General features: G+C 48.6%; 1 protein-coding gene across 3 annotated transcripts in view; it reads left to right on the forward strand.

The window, feature by feature from the left end:
* GSE1 (Gse1 coiled-coil protein) overlaps positions 1 to 21,404 on the forward strand; it is a 439,204-nt gene that overhangs the window by 354,482 nt on the left and 63,318 nt on the right. Inside the window, exon 1 of one of the 3 annotated variants that reach the window (XM_088448024.1) lies at positions 16,014 to 16,313. The exons of the other annotated variants lie outside the window; for them this stretch is intronic. Coding sequence (XP_088304150.1) covers positions 16,307 to 16,313 — 7 coding nt within the window. The 5' untranslated portion in view covers positions 16,014 to 16,306. Of the gene's footprint in view, positions 1 to 16,013; positions 16,314 to 21,404 lie in introns of those variants that run through there. 3 annotated transcript variants of the gene reach the window in all.

A 21,404-nucleotide genomic window follows, 5' to 3' on the forward strand; every position in this document is an offset into this window, starting at 1 on the left:
TTATACTAGGACATGAAACCACACTCGGAACCTGACGTCAGGAGGATGAGGGTGCTTTGTCTTTATACGGGGTTGCTCAGATCCCAATAGCCAGGAAGCCGAACGTCTTGGTGCTAGTACCATGCTTTCTGTACCTGGTGTCCGGCTGCAAGATTATCCCCAAGCCCTCAGTCATGTGTCCATATACAAGGCTGATGTTTCCTATGCACTGGTAGCTAGTAGTAAGACGGTATGCATTTCCCACGTCGGCACTCGGAACGGGGTCAGCGTCAGGACCACATGATGGCAAAGCGGCAGGTTTGTAAAACCAAATAATGTTAAAATGCATTATTACCAGGTCTGCATTACGGCCTCAGCCTGGCGCTGTCCCATCATTACCAGGTCTGCATTACGGCTTCAGCCTGGCGCTGTACCATTATTACCAGGTCTGCATTACGGCCTCAGCCTGGCGCTGTCCCATTATTACCAGGTCTGCATTACGGCCTCAGCCTGGCGCTGTCCCATTATTACCAGGTCTGTATTACGGCCTCAGCCTGGCGCTGTCCCATTATTACCAGGTCTGCATTACGGCCTCAGCCTGGCGCTGTCCCATTATTACCAGGTCTGCATTACGGCCTCAGCCTGGCGCTGTCCCATTATTACCAGGTCTGCATTACGGCTTCAGCCTGGCGCTGTACCATTATTACCAGGTCTGCATTACGGCCTCAGCCTGGCGCTGTCCCATTATTACCAGGTCTGCATTACGGCCTCAGCCTGGCGCTGTCCCATTATTACCAGGTCTGCATTACGGCCTCAGCCTGGCGCTGTCCCATTATTACCAGGTATGCATTACGGCCTCAGCCTGGCGCTGTCCCATCATTACCAGGTCTGCTTTACGGCCTCAGCCTGGCGCTGTCCCATTATTACCAGGTATGCATTACGGCCTCAGCCTGGCGCTGTCCCATCATTACCAGGTCTGCATTACGGCTTCAGCCTGGCGCTGTCCCATCATTACCAGGTCTGCATTACGGCTTCAGCCTGGCGCTGTCCCATCATTACCAGGTCTGCATTACGGCCTCAGCCTGGCGCTGTCCCATTATTACCAGGTCTGCATTACGGCCTCAGCCTGGCGCTGTCCCATTATTACCAGGTCTGCATTACGGCCTCAGCCTGGCGCTGTCCCATTATTACCAGGTCTGTATTACGGCTTCAGCCTGGCGCTGTCCCATTATTACCAGGTCTGTATTACGGCCTCAGCCTGGCGCTGTCCCATTATTACCAGGTATGCATTACGGCTTCAGCCTGGCGCTGTCCCATTATTACCAGGTCTGCATTACGGCTTCAGCCTGGCGCTGTCCCATTATTACCAGGTCTGCATTACGGCCTCAGCCTGGCGCTGTCCCATTATTACCAGGTCTGCATTACGGCCTCAGCCTGGCGCTGTCCCATTATTACCAGGTATGCATTATGGCTTCAGCCTGGCGCTGTCCCATTATTACCAGGTCTGCATTACGGCCTCAGCCTGGCGCTGTCCCATTATTACCAGGTATGCATTACGGCCTCAGCCTGGCGCTGTCCCATCATTACCAGGTCTGCATTACGGCTTCAGCCTGGCGCTGTCCCATTATTACCAGGTCTGCATTACGGCTTCAGCCTGGAGCTGTCCCATTATTACCAGGTCTGCATTACGGCCTCAGCCTGGCGCTGTCCCATTATTACCAGGTCTGCATTACGGCTTCAGCCTGGCGCTGTCCCATTATTACCAGGTCTGCATTACGGCCTCAGCCTGGCGCTGTCCCATTATTACCAGGTATGCATTACGGCCTCAGCCTGGCGCTGTCCCATTATTACCAGGTCTGCATTACGGCCTCAGCCTGGCGCTGTCCCATTATTACCATGTCTGCATTACGGCCTCAGCCTGGCGCTGTCCCATCATTACCAGGTCTGCATTACGGCTTCAGCCTGGCGCTGTCCCATTATTACCAGGTCTGCATTACAGCCTCAGCCTGGCGCTGTCCCATCATTACCAGGTCTGTATTACGGCCTCAGCCTGGCGCTGTCCCATCATTACCAGGTCTGCATTACGGCTTCAGCCTGGCGCTGTCCCATTATTACCAGGTCTGCATTACGGCCTCAGCCTGGCGCTGTCCCATTATTACCAGGTCTGCATTACGGCTTCAGCCTGGCGCTGTCCCATTATTACCAGGTCTGCATTACGGCCTCAGCCTGGCGCTGTCCCATCATTACCAGGTATGCATTACGGCCTCAGCCTGGCGCTGTGCCATCATTACCAGGTCTGCATTACGGCTTCAGCCTGGCGCTGTCCCATTATTACCAGGTCTGCATTACGGCTTCAGCCTGGAGCTGTCCCATTATTACCAGGTCTGCATTACGGCCTCAGCCTGGCGCTGTCCCATTATTACCAGGTCTGCATTACGGCTTCAGCCTGGCGCTGTCCCATTATTACCAGGTCTGCATTACGGCCTCAGCCTGGCGCTGTCCCATTATTACCAGGTATGCATTACGGCCTCAGCCTGGCGCTGTCCCATCATTACCAGGTCTGCATTACGGCTTCAGCCTGGCGCTGTCCCATTATTACCAGGTCTGCATTACGGCCTCAGCCTGGCGCTGTCCCATTATTACCAGGTCTGCATTACGGCCTCAGCCTGGCGCTGTCCCATTATTACCAGGTATGCATTACGGCCTCAGCCTGGCGCTGTCCCATCATTACCAGGTCTGCATTACGGCCTCAGCCTGGCGCTGTCCCATTATTACCAGGTCTGCATTACGGCTTCAGCCTGGAGCTGTCCCATTATTACCAGGTCTGCATTACGGCCTCAGCCTGGCGCTGTCCCATTATTACCAGGTCTGCATTACGGCTTCAGCCTGGCGCTGTCCCCGACCTGAGTGTTGACATGTTGATTGACGAATACTTGAATACTGAGAAATGCAGAGGTCACCAGCACAGAGCACAGGCGGGCAGATGTAGCCTGTCCATGCTCCAGGTGCCAGTTACCTCACTGAGGCAGCCATTTTGTTAGGTGAATCAATGAGAACCTCTTGGAACAATGACCATCAATGAGGCAGTGTGTCCCCAGTGAATGGGTGGGCCCCGCTCTTATGGGTAGGGGGTCTATGCACTTACATAAGTCGGTTTTAGAGGCTCTGTCACATTTCTAGCTATTGAATGCTAATATGCTGAAACATCAGACTTCCCACCAACCCAGGATGTGAATGGCTTGCCATGCCCCTCTGTGCTGGTGGGCAGACACCCCTGTGTGCCCTGTCTCTCTGTGTGATTACAGATCAGTAGCTAAGCCCCTGTGTGACCCTTACAGCCAGTATAATAAAAGGCTCCGCAGAATCATCGCACCATGTTCATTCCCTCCTGCTCATCCGTCTATTTATCTTTCTGTCTGGTTCTGTTCTGTATCCCCTCCCCCAGCTTCCCTGCCATGTTCCTCCCCCCCTCCCCCCTCATCACCTGGTTGCTACCCTCGCATTAATAACCTCCGCTGTCCTTTGCCACCCTCTGCTCTGTGCCAGCCCCAGGCTCCTGCCAATATGTAATCTCCAATTTTCCTCACTTCCATCCAGCTCATTTGCATAATCCACATAATCACCCTGGCTCTAATTGCCCACTACTCTGCAGAAAGATCATGTGGTTAAGTGGTAAATCATAATTAGATAAATAATTGGTTTGGCCACAGCAAGATGCAGGGCCTTCTATGCTCCATCTGCCCGCGGTCTCTCTCCACACCTCCCTCTCCCCCTTGCCTTGGAACCTTTTGCCTTTAAGAGATCAAGTAGACAAACCGAGTCATTAGCTGTCCCTTCGCTGAGCAAAGCAATGAAATCATTCAAACGTAAATCCAATTTCCGGGAGCGTAAGTAAACAAGAGTGAAGGTATGAATACGGGAGCGCGGTCATTCTTATACTTCTAAATATCCACATGGTCTACAGAGGTCCTTTCTGCGTCTGACCTGCAGCACAGGTGTAAGTGACAATAGCCTCTGGTTATTCCCTTCCCATATAAAGGCTACAGTACATGGCGTTCGCTGACTGGATCAGTGACATCGCCCACAGCGCTCAGCAGCGAGGCCTGAATGAGTTGTAAATGAGGTGACATAATGTGTGGTTTGTGATCCCGCAGATAACCGCGTGCTTATCAGCAGTAGGGAAGGAGCAGTAGGGACTTGGCACTGGGATTATGACTCTTACAGAGCAATCAGCTGCTGGTAGCTTCAAGATACTAGCGCACTGCTTCATAGGGGGGGGGGGAACATTGCACTTTATATACTACAGGACTTTGAGAACACTCACACAACAACCGTTACCTCACTTACCCCTCCCATCCCCATATATTGGAGGCGGCAGACCCCAGACCATTTATTTTCTGGCTTCTACTCTCTTTATTCCCTCTCTGTGTGAGGGTCGTTTAATTTGAGTAACGTTACATTGTGGTTTCCTGCATCTGATACAGGGACGTTACTTGTAGACAATAATACAGTAATGATCATTTCCCCACTAGCAGCACTGATGGGTCTGTCGCTGTTCTGCCGCCATGGAGGGGTTATGGCCGCCAGGGTCTTACATTAGGTTGCAGGACTCCTTCCCCCCCCCCTCCGCGCTATTGCACAGTACAAATTGTTAAAATGGGATTAATAGCATGTGACACGCTGCCTGCGGCCTACGGCCCCTCTAATCCTGTCATCGTCATACAGCCTGGTCAGTCGGCTTTAGAGCAATGGCTTCTGCCCCAGGTGACACCCCTTACCAGGCGTTGCTGGGACTCTAGGTGCTTTCCCCAGTGATGTCTGCAGTATTATGTGGCAGAATAAATGACCTGAAGGCAGCACTAACAGGTGGTTTCCATCAGGGCAGAGACGCGGTGACCCTGGGCTAATGATACGGGTGCGGTAAATCCTTGCACACAGCCTGTATGAGTGCCCATTACTGGGTACTTATTGGGCACATACAGAATTTCCCACTAGAAATTGTCTCCAAATGTATCATCCGTAAAAGTGTAAATGCAATAATTTTACCATCCTGACGTTCTCGCGAGCAAGGCTGCGGTAAGAGATGCAGCCCGTGTATCTGGTGATGCTCGGAGCGCGGGGCGGCTGGAGCTCCCCCCAGTGAGCTTCAGATAAGCTCTTATTACTTTGCTTGTTGTCATTTCCCAGATCAATGATCCATGGCCTAGTGATCGATGAAAGGGACAATGAAAATTGAATGGGCTAATGGGGTGCTCGCTGCCTCGGTAATGCCCATGATAAAAGAGATAGAGCCCTATCATCTGGTGACGGAGGGGGGTGGACGGACAGACAGACCGGCGAGGCCTTCACACAATTTCCCTGTTCATTTTCTCTGTTCTTTCCATTTATCAGGAATCCACCTTTTTTCCCCCTCGCGGCTCTGTCTCCCACCTTCTAGTCCTCCTCCTCCTCCCCGTTATTTCCATCACATTGTCAGCGCGGTACTGAACAATCGCACAGGAAGTACTTATTCACTTAGATTACAATCTTTCCCCAGCTGGAATCCCTGTCCTGCATTATACGCCTCCTTCGCCCCAATGGGCTCTTAGTGCGCAGATACTAAAGCTATAGATGCGTCACTGATGGTTTATAGTGAGACGCGCATACAAATAATACAATCTGCGCACGCTTCCATAGATCACAATAGTTACGTTACTATCCGACCTGTCCTCCTGTAATCCGGAAACTGGCTCCGCCCATTCACGCGCCTTTTATTCCGTCATCAAGAAATTGTGGGACCCAACTCCCAATGATTGAACTGTGTGCAGCTATAGGAACATATGTTTTACTGTACATTATTAGAAATTCCCTGGATGCACTATTTTAGTCTGTATGAATGGAGCGTACATTGTTACTCGCTGTCTAGGGGAGCCAGGCTGGAGGGCCCAATGTTGGGAGGAATATATCACATATGTCACGTTATCTGCCCCAGGATGAAGGTTTTGTGAGGTCTTGTCGCATCACAGAATAGAAAGGAGTCATATCATTATTCTTTGTACTATTAGCAAATCTCATTCACAAAGATTAAAGGTGCGTACACACTACACGATATGCTCCCTGAGCGATATCGTCTAGTGTGTCCCCGGCAGGCTGTGCTCAATGTCGTTCATGGCATTGAGCACAGCCGCTGAACGATATCATTAACGATATCGTTCAGCACCGGGCTCTCTCCCCCATTCCCTGACATGCAGCATCCTGACGAGATCGTCAGGTTGGCCTGCATGTCAGCCCGATGAACGCGGATGACGAACGACCCGCGGGAACGCGCGTCGTCGTTATCGTTCATCTTTTTGGGCTTAAAAATGGACGATAAAGTGGACGACTGTTATCGTTCAGTCGTCCACTTTATCGCCCAGTTTGTATGCACCATTAAAGTTACAGTGCCCTGGTTTCAGGACATAGGGGCCGTTCTGTCATAGAGAGGACATTTATAACCTCCATTGTCCAATCAGCTACATGCAGAGGAGAGAGCAATGGTGGGGGTCAGACCAGTAATAACAAGGGTGCAGCCTGGCCTTTCAGTCATGTCACTGGTGGAGAGGCGGCATCTGATTGGTGGTTCAGCTGTCCGATTGGCGGCCACCATTTCTTTCATGTGACGGGCTGAGGACAGGCCGATGGATGAATAGATGCGATGGATCTATAGATTTGGTAGATGACGGCGCTCTTCGTATCAGCTGCAATAGGGAGAGACCTCTATGTATTGTCCGTGTCTCCTGTACAGAGCTGCAATGAGAAATGGATGAATTATACTCCTACCTTCTGATTATAAAGGTGTCTCTCAGGGGGCTTATTACCCGTGCTTTGCCATCTGAAGTGACGCTGCGTCCGATTGTAGCGCTGACTCCGATGATATGCATGGCGGTCAGGGAGGACTAGACGTACATTATGTAGGGGCCACATCTAATCTTGTAGTTTCCCAGGACTCGGTCACCCCTGTCCCTCGTCGTGTTCTCCTCTAGATGCACAGATAAGGGCTCATTCACATATGGGACAGACATGGAACTAACCCCAGCTATACTGGTTTTTAACAGTTTTTTTTCCCCATAGCACTATGGAGGCGCGGAGTCTCCGTCTCTGAACACGACCAGCTTTGCGTATTTAGAAGTAGTCGCTGACTGAGACATGCCCGCGTCTGGCTAGCCACCCCAGTTACCACCCAGAAATGCCCACTGAAATATCCTCTAACTGCGTTCAAATTTTGGTCACCATCAGGACGCAGCTCGGACGCGTACACAGACTGAGAACATTGGTCGCTTGCGCGCGCCTCTAAATCAGGCCCGCAGTCTGTTATACTGGCAACACGCATGTTACGCTGGAGAGAGATGAAATGCAGAGTTTATATTTTAGAACACAATAGTGGCAGACGCAGCACTGACACCTTTATCCTGTTTTCATGCACTTTTCACGTTTAATGGGTGAGAAGTGCTAGAGATGGCAGCAAGTCTGACTTATCCCTGGCGGCATTGATCCTGTACCCACCATTGTGTTATAGTGTCTGTGTCTCAGGGTAACGCACTCGCTTCCAGTACAATATATTGTATTGGAAAAGTGCATGGAGAATAGGTTCGTATACATGATTAAGGGGTCTAGTTACTCAGCAGTGTTAGGAGACAGAGTGAAAAGTGATAAGGTACCAGCCAATCAGCTCCCAACTGTCATTTTTCAAACACAGCCTGTGAGATGACAGTTAGGAGCTGATTGGCTGGTACCTTATCACTTTTCACTCTTTCTCCTAACACTTGCTTAGTATACAAACCTCTAAATTACATGTTAGTGCTCACATGTTGGCCAGTTTTCCCAGGACACGCGTGTGACTGTACACGCTACTAAGTGTTTTATGAGCTGTGGCAATCGGTGTCTGATCCTTTGTTTTCCTCTTACAACACGAAGGTTGTGGGGATCAGTAAGGATCTAAGCTCGGAGCATACGATGGTTACACAGTACAGTGGTTATATTATGGGGCAGAAAAGAGGTTTGGCTGCAGCAAATTAATGTTTAGAAAATAAGGAATAACTTGGGAAGGGGTTAAATCCATACATTTTCTGGGCAATGGTCTGAGATGGCCGGAAGGCCGTGAAATCCGAGCACTGCGGGAATCCGCGGATAACGTGCAGCTCCCGGCGCTGTTCTGGTTGGTCGCTGCATCTAGTTCCCAGTTAGATCAGCCCAACGCTGACAGGCGGGTAATATAGGGGTTAAAAACTTCACACCAAGAGGTGTTAATAGCCGCACTTGAGGCTGAAGCGCAGTCCCCCCCCCCCCCCCTGTTTCCGTTGGCAGAGGTTTCACACCTTATAAAGTATATGCGTGTTTTTCCCTTTTCCTCTGGGCTCGTACTGTATTGTATATGCAAACCAGATTGTGACAGCGTCAGGGCGGGCGGCCCGTACTAGGAGGGATTTGTGTGTGTGTATGTTACAGTACGTGTGTGTATACAGATATACTGCACATTTCTGCATCAGCGGACAATTACAATGGAAAATTTGTGCAAAAAAAGTGCTGTCCGCAGCGCATGCTGCCATATTTCTGTGCCTTACACCTGTATCCCACACTATTCAGTCTTAGGGGATGGACAATCATTGCAGATGTGCTCTGTACAATGGAGAAGCTCAGAACATGCGACTAAAGACGTGTTTGCTGAGGTTATCTGGGGGGGGGGGGGATGATCCGGTTTTATGTCACACACCTGACTTATGTCTGATGGCACGACCTCATACTACAGTTCTGTCTATGGCGTCCGCATTGGGAACATATCTGTATGTGACATGGGGTATTGGGCAAGAATCCCCCTCAGGTCATAAGAGCAGTGCTGCTTCCAGAGAGCAGTGTCAGGGCTACTGGACACTTGGGAAAACTGTGCCTCTCCGGCAGTTGTAGAACTACAAGTCCCACCATGCCCTCTGACTGTTGGGTGTGCTTTGATCTGATTTCCTACAAGAGCTGGGGAGCCGCAGGTTGTCTACCTTTGGTCTCTGATAATGATCGTGAGACCTGATATTAAGATTCTAGGAACATAGAGGATAATGTTGTGTGTGTTGTGTATGTTGTGTGTGTATGGTGTGTGTATATGTTGTGTGTTGTGTGTGTGTGTATGGTGTATGTTGTATGTATGGTGTGTGTGTGTTGTGTGTGTGTGTGTCTTGGGTTCTGGTTCAGATCCCATCTCACTCTCTCCGCAGCTGGGGAATGATGAATACTGTGTCACTTTATAATTCTCTGCCTTTCTGTCAGCCACAATGTCGGATCCGTGTTTACCCAGCAGAGTATCTCCCACGCCCATTATATAAATACAAGAGGCAGCCTCGTCGCAGGTTACATGAGCCACGGGACTCCTCCATCCTGCGTAACATTGGCCTGTGGGGTGTTGTGCGGACAGGTGAAGGTTTACGTTGTATATGGCAGCTGCAATAAGCCGAGTGCCCACCAGGACAGCTATAGCGGCAGTATACGGCGAGAGGCCTACCGCCACCGTACAGCGAGGAGTTTAGGAAGGATGCTGCGCTCACTGTCTGCCATGACAGCTTCCTAGGTGCAGGTTACATGCAAATACTGTGTTCTTTGTTTAGCAGGGTGTGTGTGTGTCTGTGTGTGTGTGTCTGTGCGTGCTATGTACTCACTGCTGCACTCTGAGCATTGTGGACGATTCTTCCAAGTGCTGGAACGGAAAAAGTACCCTGAAGTTGCCCCTCGCTTGCACCGACCCATTTGCCATGTAAGGATTGGGGATCTATGTATTCGGTATACACGGGGGGGCTTGCATGATTACAGAGAGATTGTCCAAAGTGCCATTTTAATGTTTTTATTTCTGTGTATCATTCTCAGTATAAAATGACAGGCTAAGGCCTTCGCTAGTATCCAGAATAACTTCTATGGCAGCAGTCAGGGTGAGTCAGCTTCTACCTGCTCATCGGATTGTCCGTCTATCTATACAAGTAATAAGGGATTGTGTCCTATGATCTGTCCTGGCTGCGGGGGGGGGGGGGGGGGGGGAGGGATTGGAGATATGGAACCATATTACACTGAAGTTCTCCTGCTTCTCACAAGCTCATTTTCTGGCCATAGATCTCAGTCACTTGTTCACACTTCAGCCTGATAACCTTGTCAAAGCTTAGAATATTTCATAGGGAGTTATCAGTACGGCCTAGCGCCAAATCCAACAGCAGCGACTGTGTGTGGAGCCGTGTCATCCACCAGTCCTAATTACGTGCCCCAGCCACCTGCAGAGGCCACAGTGGAGGCCGCCATATTGGAGGGAGGCTGTTACCTGTCACCTAGTCCTAGAGAACTGATAGGAGACCTAAAGATACGGTATGGAGTGACAATGGTACATCTCTATCTCTTGTTGCTTGCCATGACCATAGACCTCCTCTCTGATACAGTGACGGTTTACCAAAATGACATTAGGCTGAAGAATAATTGGATTTTTAGACCCACATTTACTGATTTACTGACACCGTACCCTCCATCTGCAAAGTGGCATTTATCACTGCAGATGGGGCGGTCTCTAGTGTCATCCTGGTTCACATGCACTCTATAGCGGGATCCGGTCTAAAGGTCTACAGTAAAAAGGTAAACAATGTCTAGATAGACACCAGATGTTAGACAAACAATAGGTTGACAGGGACTAAAGGTGGACATGTAAGAAGGTCGACAGGGTCAAAATGTCGACACGAAAATAGTAGACACATGATGTTTTTATTATTATTTTTATAGGGTTAGACACTTACCTGAGTCTTAGGGTTAGGCACCAGGAGGTAGGGCTAGGGTTAGACACTTACCTGAGTCTTAGGGTTAGGCACCAGGAGGTAGGGCTAGGGTTAGACACTTACCTGAGTGTTAGGGTTAGGCACCAGGAGGTAGGGCTAGGGTTAGACACTTACCTGAGTGTTAGGGTTAGGCACCAGGAGGTAGGGCTAGGGTTAGACACTTACCTGAGTGTTAGGGTTAGGCACCAGGAGGTAGGGCTAGGGTTAGACACTTACCTGAGTGTTAGGGTTAGGCACCAGGAGGTAGGGCTAGGGTTAGACACTTACCTGAGTGTTAGGCACCAGGAGGTAGGGCTAGGGTTAGACACTTACCTGAGTGTTAGGGTTAGGCACTAGAAGGGACGGTTAGGGTCAGGTACCTACCCCTACAGGTTTAGGCACCAAGGGGAGGGTTAGGGTGAAGATTAGGGTTAGAAAAAAAAAAAAAAGTGTCGACCATATGCATGTTGACCTTTTGACTGTCGACCATTTATACCTGTCAACCTTCTTACATGTCGACCCTTTATCCCTGTCGACCTATTGCCTGTATCATCTGGTGTCTATCTAGACATGGTCTATCATTTTACTGTACACCTTTTGATCCACATCGCTCTATAGCTTAGTGCAGCGTCCTGTTCTGTCTCCTGGAACCTTGGTAAGAGAGCTGCAAGTTCTACGCTCCAGGGAAGAGGGTTTCCCGCTGGCGGTGGTGGCACTGAGCGGGTGAAACGTTAGAATCCCCTGAGTCTTTGTCTACATTTTAGGTGGAGCATAAAATTGGGAAGACTGGGCCGAGGGAGAGATCGGTTACCCAGCAGTGTGATTCGTGCCGGGTGTCTCTCTTACATGGACAGTAAATCGTGGTATTGCCATCTGCACACTCCTCAGCACAGACTGGGGATAATTGATGTCAGGCATCGCCCTGCCCGTCCATATTTTACAGGAGAGCGCGGAGTGCCAGAAACGCCATTATTCTGATAAATCATAAAACAAAAGAGATCAGAACAAGGTGCCCTGATGGAAACTTCCGCCCCGTACACTTTAGTTTTAACCCATCAAATGCATGAAATGTTTTAGTTCGTCTTTAGCAGCCTGAGAGCTCGTCAATAGTTATTTGTCATTCTTTAGTACATTGCTATGTTGTCATAAAACTGTAGAATAAGTGAAAGCTTAAAACTAGATCTAGGCGGTAAGATTTGTGCAATAGGATTTCCTGCCGTTTTTAGGACACAATTCTCTGGAAGGAAAATGCTGAAAGACCAAATGTAAATAAACGTGCCCTGAGACGGCCCTGCTGGTCCATGTAGTGTGATTTATATAATGTAGTATTATAGACTCGGGGAACAAACCAGCTGCTGGGTATCTCAGTGCACCCCTATACAGCTAATACCTGGAAAAGACTGAGCTGTGTGCAAACAGATATTCAGTTACTTCCTAGGCCTAACGCTGCGCAGTAACATTCACAACTATCTGCTGCCTCCTAGTGGCTTTTCTAGGTATTGCTATCTTTGCATTAAGAGTTTAATTTTTTACTTATTTATTATTTGTTTATTACCAGTTATTTATATAGCGCACACATATTCCGCAGCGCTTTACAGAGAATATCTTACCATTCACATCTGTCCCTGCCCCAGTGGAGCTTACAATCTAAATTCCCTATAACATGCACACGCACATACACACTATGGTCAATTTTTTGTGGGGGGCCAATTAACCTACCAGTATATTTTTGGACCTCAGTGCTGTGAGGCAGTAACGCTAACCATTACACCATCTGTGCTGTCCCCTGGGGGTTCCACTATGATGTGAGACAGTATTGGTCAGATTATCTGTCAGATTTGAACTATATTGATTTTTAAAAATCGTTCATATCTGACTTGTGATCCTGCAATGATGAACGATGCGCGTTCCCGATCGTCAGATAACGATATCTGACATCTGATGTGTTTGCAGTCAGATTTGGTGTATTTTATTCATTTTAATACTGTCTGGAATCGTTTGTAAAAATCGTTCATCTGACAGATCTGACTGTGTGTATGCGCCATATGATGTGAGGGGGAGGGGGGCGTAAATTAGCCAAATGGGTGATTGGTAAATAGTCTGGGATTGATGCAATGCAGCTCGTGATCTTTACAAAACTTCAAATCGATCAGTATCTTGCGAAATTAGTCTTGAAGTGATGAGAAGGTTAGTTCTGCACTTTCAGTTGCTGCAAACACCATGTGTGAAATGTGTGTGTGTATGTATGTGTATGTGTATATATATATATATATATATATATATATACATACATACATACATACATACAGTCAGGTCCATAAATATTGGGACATTGACAGAATTTTCATATTTTGTCCTCTATTCACCACCACAATGGCTTTGAAATGAAACAAACAAGATGTGATTTAACTGCAGACTTTCAGATTTAATTTGAGGTTAATTACATCCAAATCAGGTGAACGGTGTAGGAATTACACCGGTTTCTATATGTGCCTCCCACTTTTTAAGGGGCCAAAAGTAATGGGACAAACTAAACCATCCTAAATCTAACTTTCAATTTTTAATACTTTGTTGCAAATCCTTTGCAGGCAATTACAGCCTGAAGTCTGGAACGCATAGACATCACCAGACGCTGGGTTTCATCCCTGGTGATGCTCTGCCAGGCCTCTACTGCAAATGTCTTCAGTTCCTGCTTGTTCTTGGGGCATTTTCCCTTCAGTTTTGTCTTCATCAAGTGAAATGCATGCTCAATCGGATTCAGGTCAGGGGATTGACTTGGCCATTGCATAACATTCCACTTTTTAGCCTTAAAAAACTCTTTGGTTGATTTTGCAGTATGCTTCGGGTCATTATCCATCTGCACTGTGAAGCACCGTCCAATGAGTTCTGAAGCATTTGACTGAATATGAGCATATAATATTGCCCGAAACACTTCAGAATTCATTCTGCTGCTTTTGTCAGCAGTCACATCATCAATAAATACAAGGGAACCATTTCCATTGGCAGCCATACATGCCCACGCCATGACACTACCACCACCATGCTTCACTGATGAGGTGGTATGTTTTGGATCATGAGCAGTTCCTTTCCTTCTCTTCTCTTCCCATCACTCTGGTACAAGTTGATCTTTGTCTCATCTGTCCATAGGATGTTGTTCCAGAACTGTAATGGCTTTTTTAGATGTTGTTTGGCAAACTCTAATCTGGTCTTCCTGTTTTTGTGGCTCACCAATGGTTTACATCTTGTGGTGAACCCTCTATATTCACTCTTGTGAAGTCTTCTCTTGATTGTTGACTTTGACACATATACACCTACCTCCTGGAGAGTGTTCTTGATTTGGCCAACTGTTGTGAAAGGGTTTTTCTTCACCAGGGAAATAATTCTTTTGTCATCCACCACAGTTGTTTTCCATGGTCTTCCGGGTCTTTTGGTGTTGCTGAGCTCTCCGATGCGTTCTTTCTTTTTAAGAATGTTCCAAACAGTTGCTTTGGCCACACCTAATGTTTTTGCAATCTCTCTGATGGGTTTGTTTTGATTTTTCAGCCTAATGATGGCTTGCTTCTCTGATAGTGACAGCTCTTTGGATCTCATATTGAGAGTCGACAGCAACTGATTCCAAATGCAAATGTCACACCTAGAATCAACTCCAGACCTTTTACCTGCTTAATTGATAATGAAATAACGAGGGAATAGCTCACACCTGTCCATGAAATAGCTTTTGAGTTGATAGTCCCATTACTTTTGACCCCTTAAAAAGTGGGAGGCACATATAGAAACCGGTGTAATTCCTACACCGTTCACCTGATTTGGATGTAATTACCCTCAAATTAAATCTGAAAGTCTGCAGGTAAATCACATCTTGTTTGTTTCATTTCAAAACCATTGTGGTGGTGAATAGAGGCCATAATTTGAAAATTCTGTCAATGTCCCAATATTTATGGACCTGACTGTATATATATATATATATATAAATATTTTTATTATTACCAGTCACTTATATAGCGCACACATATTCCGCAGCGCTTTACAGAGAATATTTTACCATTCACATCTGTCCCCTGCCCCAGTGGAGCTTACAATCTATAGTCCCTATCACATGTACACGCACGTATACACTATGGTCAATTTTTGTTAGGAGCCAATTAACCTACCAGTATATTTTTGGAGTGTGGGAGGAAACCGGAGCACCCGGAGGAAACCCACGCAAGCGCAAGGAGAATATACAAACTCCACACAGTTAGGGCCGTAGTGGGAATGGAACCCATGACCTCAGTCCTGTGAGGCAGTAACGCTAACCATTACACCGTCTGTGCTGCCCACACTATGCATTCAGATTAGGACGCCTGTATAATTGTTACCTGTGATCGCTCTCCCCCTGTGTGGAGATGTAGTCAGGAAGCCCACGATCTAAATACCGACCACCGGCTTCCCGAGTCTCTAATCCCGGCATGGTACTAATGACAGGCGTCAAACTCGACGCCTGTCATCCATACGCCGGAAGACCGACGCCCGGCATACCGAACAAAGGTAAGCTGGGTGCAGGCAGCCGCAGGGGTGGAGGGTTAAGTTTTAGGGCTCCCGGGGGACTTAGGGTTAGGCAGCCCCCCCCCCCCTAGAGGGTTAGGCACCCCCGGGGGAGGTTCGGGTTAGGCACCCCCCGGGAGACTTGGGTTTAGGCAGCGGGGAAGGGGGGGGTTAGGGGGTAGAATTAGGTTAGCGATACTTGCCTTTGGACGATCAGGATTTTCACTCTTGCCGGGCTGCCGCTGTCGGGATTTGAACCGCCGGCCATACCGACTACACCCCCTGTGTGCGCTGTGTGGATCAGGAGGATGCATGGAGAGTGCAGTCAGATTACCTGTGATCGCTCTGCACAGCTATCACCTGAGATGTGTGATTATATGATTATAAGTGTATTTGTGGCTTCAGGGTTCCACAATAGATTAGCAGGTATAGGGGATGTTACCTCTGCATAGAGCTGTAATGCACTGTGAGCGTCGCCTCTATCAGGAGATACATTTTATACTGAACCTTTGCATTCATCCCCCCAGAGCCTTCATACATATTTTGTGGCCGACCCAGGAGCCCTCACTGGACAACTGACCGATAATTGAGGTTCTCTATTGGATGTGTGCATGTATAGATAATAATCAGCCACCAGTGGGGACCCCCTTTCCCTGCGTCCCATCTGATAACATTGGTGCCTTGTTTTGGTCTCCAGGAATTGTGCAATCTCCTCCCCACTTAAGGGGTTAAAGGGATCTCTTTAAAGCCTAATGACTGGTGAGGGAGTTTGAGGTTTAGCAGCTGAAACCTGATCCCTTTTGTCAGTCTGTTAATGGCCAGAGGTTTGGCTGCAGGGAGCTTGCAGGCTGCAGAGAGGAGAGAGGTTGTGCCTGGAACATTGCTGGGTGTGTGCAGAGCATCAGGTATTTGCAGGCTCTGGCTCCACCTCTCCGCTGGGTCATCTGCTCTGGGAATCTTCAGGAGACACTATGGCTGTGTGCTGCGGGATGTAACACAAGGGGCATCCGTCTGCCATGAAAGGTGAGCCTCGCACTTTTATGTCTTCCAGGCGGGGTGGCTCCTTAGGCAGCCCAGGAGCTGGCAATCCACTGACTGAATACTTGCTGCCAGGCTTTATCTACATCGGAGCTAGGATAGCCTGCCGCTCGCCAGGTGACTTTGAACTGCAAGTCCCAGTAGACCCTGCATCAGCTGAGGAGTCTGTGCTGGGACTTGTAGTTATAAAGCAGCTGAAGGGCATCAGTAACCACACCGTATGGTGTATAATCATTCCTAGATTGAGTTTGATAAGATGTTTGTGTTTTTTTTGTTTCTTTTTAAACAGCACAAATCAATGAATTAGACAACTTTAGGCTCAGTCCGGTAGTGGGGAAATGCTGTATATTGTACATATAGGTGTCCTGTATCAGGTGTGTAAGAATAACCCTTCGGTGGTATTGTAGTGTGCCGGACGGAGTCCTGTAGGTTCCAGCTTGTGTTTTGGAGAGGTCTGGAATGACTCCTGCTAGTGAGAACCTCCTCCTCCTGCTGCTGTGCCTCCGCTGTGTGTTTCTGGGTGGAGTGTAGGATTATGGTTCGGCGTCTGTGCCAAAGCCATAATTAAGTATTAATGTTTAGCCGGATTGGGATCAGGGAAACAGGAGAATCTGCTGTGGGTATTTTTGCTTCGTACCTTCCACCTGCTCACGGGCGACAGGCATTGTCTCTCCTAACAAATGGCAGTGACCGATCGGCTGCAGCTGCCCCGCGGGGCCAGGTGTCCCTACACTGGGGCTGTCCAGCTCCTGCCCTGTCCATCTGGTCACTCAGGGATATGGCAGCGAGTGATTCTGTGGCCTACATACAGGGCAGGCTGACATTTTATGGGCGACGGGTAAACCTTGATATGACCTGAATGCTTCAAACGGGTGTTCTGAGCTTTTACCCAACTAAATCCACCTCCGCCCAGGATTTGGGTGATGTTCAGCTGCTGCCTGTGGAATGTGGTTTTGTTGCGCCCGGTGACGAGTGGTCACAGTACGGTGACGGTGCACTGCTGTCATACTGTTTCTGGATCCAGCACGCGTCCCCTTCCTCCAGATGCCTCATTGAGTGGCAGTGAAAAGAAAGGGGCGTTGGAGGGAGGGTGAATCGGGGAACAATGAGCAGATTGGTCAGGTCAGCGGAAGTGCTGCTGCTGTGTCGGCCTGATTTATGGCCTGCTCACATCGATGACAGAAGGTTGGGGAGGTGTGGAACAGATTAGACCATGATGAGGACTGATTTGGTTGTATAGGTCAGCGGTGTATGGTGTGTGATAAATTGGCCTTTTGTTCTCTCCTGCGTCTCAGATTAGTGACTCTCTAGAAGTCGTTTCGGCCATAACATGCTGACCACAGCGCGTGCCCCCTTTTATACGTTTTATTCAGCAAAGTGGGCGCAGGTTGTCACCCTGGCACAGTAAGAGGGTTATGCCCAACCATTGGACCAAGCAGCATTACAAAGCCAATGGTGGTAGATACCAAGAGGTGCCCCCACTCCCTGCCCTGCCTGCAGGGCACATCACATATGCCAGAGACCCGCTGTGTCTGCCTTCCTGATCCTATTGTGGAGAAGTTAATTGGAATGTGTGTGACAGAGCTGAAGAGAACATAGCCCCCCCCCAGTGATAAGCAGCGAAGCCCCCACCCCCCCTCATTTTCCCTTGCATGCCCCAGAGGTACCTAACCCTGCTGTGTGTCTCCATCAGCCTCCAATCATTATATATTCTATCCTCGCAGACTCCCATCCATGAATAGTTTATGTACAGGAGTGTGAGTGTCTGTGCCTCCAATTGCTACATCTTGGGGTACACCGCTCCTAGGCTGGCACCTGGCTCCGGGCATCTGCGGGGAAGGAAATGTGTGCCTGGGCCCTCTGGCTCTGGAGAGGTTAATTGGCTTCTGGACCTCCAGCCTCGCTCCCCGAATAATCAGCACCTCTGTGCTCCTGCGAGATGCTCTCTGCTCCTGTTTGCCCCTATTGTCCTGACAGGTATTGATCCGCACAGATGTCTGCCTGGCCGTTTGGAGCTTGTGTTAACCCCTTTGTGTAGCAATTCGCAGCAGATGTCGCTGCTATTGACTTACCTTGGTGTTACAGTACAGACGCAGCAGAGAGTCAAGGCAGCCGCTTCCCTTAAACTGGGCCAAAATCTATGGTGGAGGCTTCACCCCTCTCATCCAGTGTGGTCACAACAGTTGTGGTTGTATGAGATGTAAAATTGTTGTATAGAAACCTGGGGGGGGGTGTAATGTGTGCAAAACTGTGCTGAAGACGAGCGGACGCTGAGATACTGAGGCAACTTCATATGTACAGGGAGGAAAGGCACTGGTCTGTGTCCTGCGCTTTCCCTGTGACGCAGTAGGAGACCTATGAACCCGCGCACGCTTTAGAATCGCATGCGATTATTGCTGCATCTATATAATCATTGAGCCGCACAGCCCCCTACTCCAGACCCTGATCCCCACCTTCCCCTCATTAGGGGTCTCCATCAAAAACACCCAGTTACCTAGGTAATGTATGTATTCATGTTCTAAGCGTCCCGCATTGTGGTCATATGCAAGATGGGCGTGCGGATGAGGGAGGATGGCGCAAGGTCATCGCTGTGGTCTCATTTAGCGGCATGTAGACGGATGAGTGTGTTACACAGGGAGGGTGCCTATAACACCACGTTGGAAAATGATCGGCACTATGGTCTTACCAGATGGTAACAGCTGACATTTGTGACAACCAATCTGGTCATTTTAGGCCACATTGGACTAAACTGCTCTTCATAGGCCAATGGAAATGGCCGACCAAATCCTTTCCAGCCACTCGCGTTCTGCATCTGAGCCGTGAGTGGTCCGTCTGGTGTGTATGGGTGTATATGTATGTGATGTGTATGTATGTGGTGTGTATGGGTGTATATGTATGTGGTGTGTATGTATGTGCGTGTGTATGGGTGTATATGTATGTGGTGTGTATGTATGTGCGTGTGTATGGGTGTGTATGTATGTGCGTGTGTATGTATGTGCGTGTGTATGTATGTGCGTGTGTATGGGTGTATGTATGTGCGTGTGTATGGGTGTATATGTATGTGGTGTGTATGTATGTGCGTGTATGGGTGTATATGTATGTGGTGTGTATGTATGTGCGTGTGTATGTATGTGCGTGTGTATGTATGTGGTGTGTATGTATGTGCGTGTGTATGGGTGTATATGTATGTGGTGTGTATGTATGTGCGTGTGTATGGGTGTATATGTATGTGGTGTGTATGTATGTGCGTGTGTATGGGTGTATATGTATGTGGTGTGTATGTATGTGCGTGTGTATGGGTGTATATGTATGTGGTGTGTATGTATGTGCGTGTGTATGTATGTGCGTGTGTATGGGTGTATGTGCGTGTGTATGGGTGTATATGTATGTGGTGTGTATGTATGTGCGTGTGTATGGGTGTATATGTATGTGGTGTGTATGTATGTGCGTGTGTATGTATGTATGTGCGTGTGTATGTATGTGGTGTGTATGTATGTGCGTGTGTATGGGTGTATATGTATGTGGTGTGTATGGGTGTATATGTATGTGGTGTGTATGGGTGTATATGTATGTGGTGTGTATGTATGTGCGTGTGTATGGGTGTATATGTATGTGGTGTGTATGTATGTGCGTGTGTATGGGTGTATATGTATGTGGTGTGTGCGTGTGTATATGTATGTGGTGTGTATAGGTGTATATGTATGTGGTGTGTGTATATGTATGTGGTGTGTATGGGTGTATATATGTGTGTGTATATAATATATATATATATGTGTGTGTGTGTGTGTGTATATAATGTGTGTGTGTGTGTGTGTGTGTGCGTGCGTGTGTATATGTATGTGGTGTGTATGGGTGTATATATGTGTTTGTATATAATATATATAATGTGTATATGTATGGGGGTGTATATATATGTGTGTGTGTGTATATGTATGTGGTGTATATAATATATATAATGTGTGTGTGTGACCCAGTCACCGTGTCCTCCTATACAGCGTTTCCCGGTCTGTAATACCCTGAGATGAGAGCCCTGGAGAGCAGTGTCAGATAGATGCACAGAGGAGCTGCTGGGGATGTGTTGCTGGCTGCCTGCTGTGTGAGGGATTAGGATGGGGAGCGGCTGGTTCCCCGCTATGTTATTGTTGTATCCAGATAAAACAGGACAGGAGAGGACCCGGCTGCATCACGTTGGGCATTTGGAATGTTGTACGTCCCCCGGCAGTAACTGGGCGCTGCCTGTTTCATCAGCGCCACATGTACCCTGGTATTATCGTTCCTTGCGATACATTGGGCTAATTCAGAGACGGACGCCATGCAGCTGCGAATTTGTACGCAACGGCTCTGCGAAAATAGGCAAATGTCGCAGCTGACGGGGATTGTATCGAGGCGCCCACCGGCGGCTTTGCGCTTCCAAACGACTGCGTGCAAAGACGCAGCATCCGTCGCAAGTCAGTCGATTATCGGACTTCTGAGTAACCCTGTGGTCGCGCAGAATGGGCGCAGGAGCTGAGACGCTGGAGACGTTTTCGCTGCGTGCGGGATCACAGTCGCTGGCAGAAACACTCCCCGAAAACCATCGCATTGCGTCGGCGTTCGAGTCGCCACCTCCCCGTTGCCGCCTACAAAACGGTCCCTGTCAGTCACTTTGCAAATAAATCCTCATTAGGAGCTAAATCGGTAATGACACTAGACGCAAGCGCAGATTGTAATGTTTGTATCCATCTCTGAGGCCCTTTGTGCGTGTTGTGTGATAATACAGGATGGTTTGTGTGTGTCACAGTCCACACCTGAGGGCACGCGATGCGCTGTCAGCAGCAGGGAACATGCCAGCGGGCTCTGTATACAATGAGTGTCTTGTACAGAGACTGGCTGCTTTGCATGGTGTCATATGCAGCGTGATAATGGCAACGTAGCCTCATGCCGCGAGATGGAGCCGTTCCGGACAGATCCAGCGCAGGAGTAAAACCTTTGGCGTCTGATTTGCGCTGGAATAGTCTGTGAGATGTTACTTTACCGCTGGTTTAAAGTGTCGTCAGAGTAGGGGTTTCATAACAACATCTATTTAGTGAGCTCTTT

This window comes from Taudactylus pleione, unplaced genomic scaffold (genome assembly GCF_031769625.1).
Source record: "Taudactylus pleione unplaced genomic scaffold, aTauple2 ptg000447l, whole genome shotgun sequence".
NCBI lineage: Eukaryota > Metazoa > Chordata > Amphibia > Anura > Myobatrachidae > Taudactylus > Taudactylus pleione.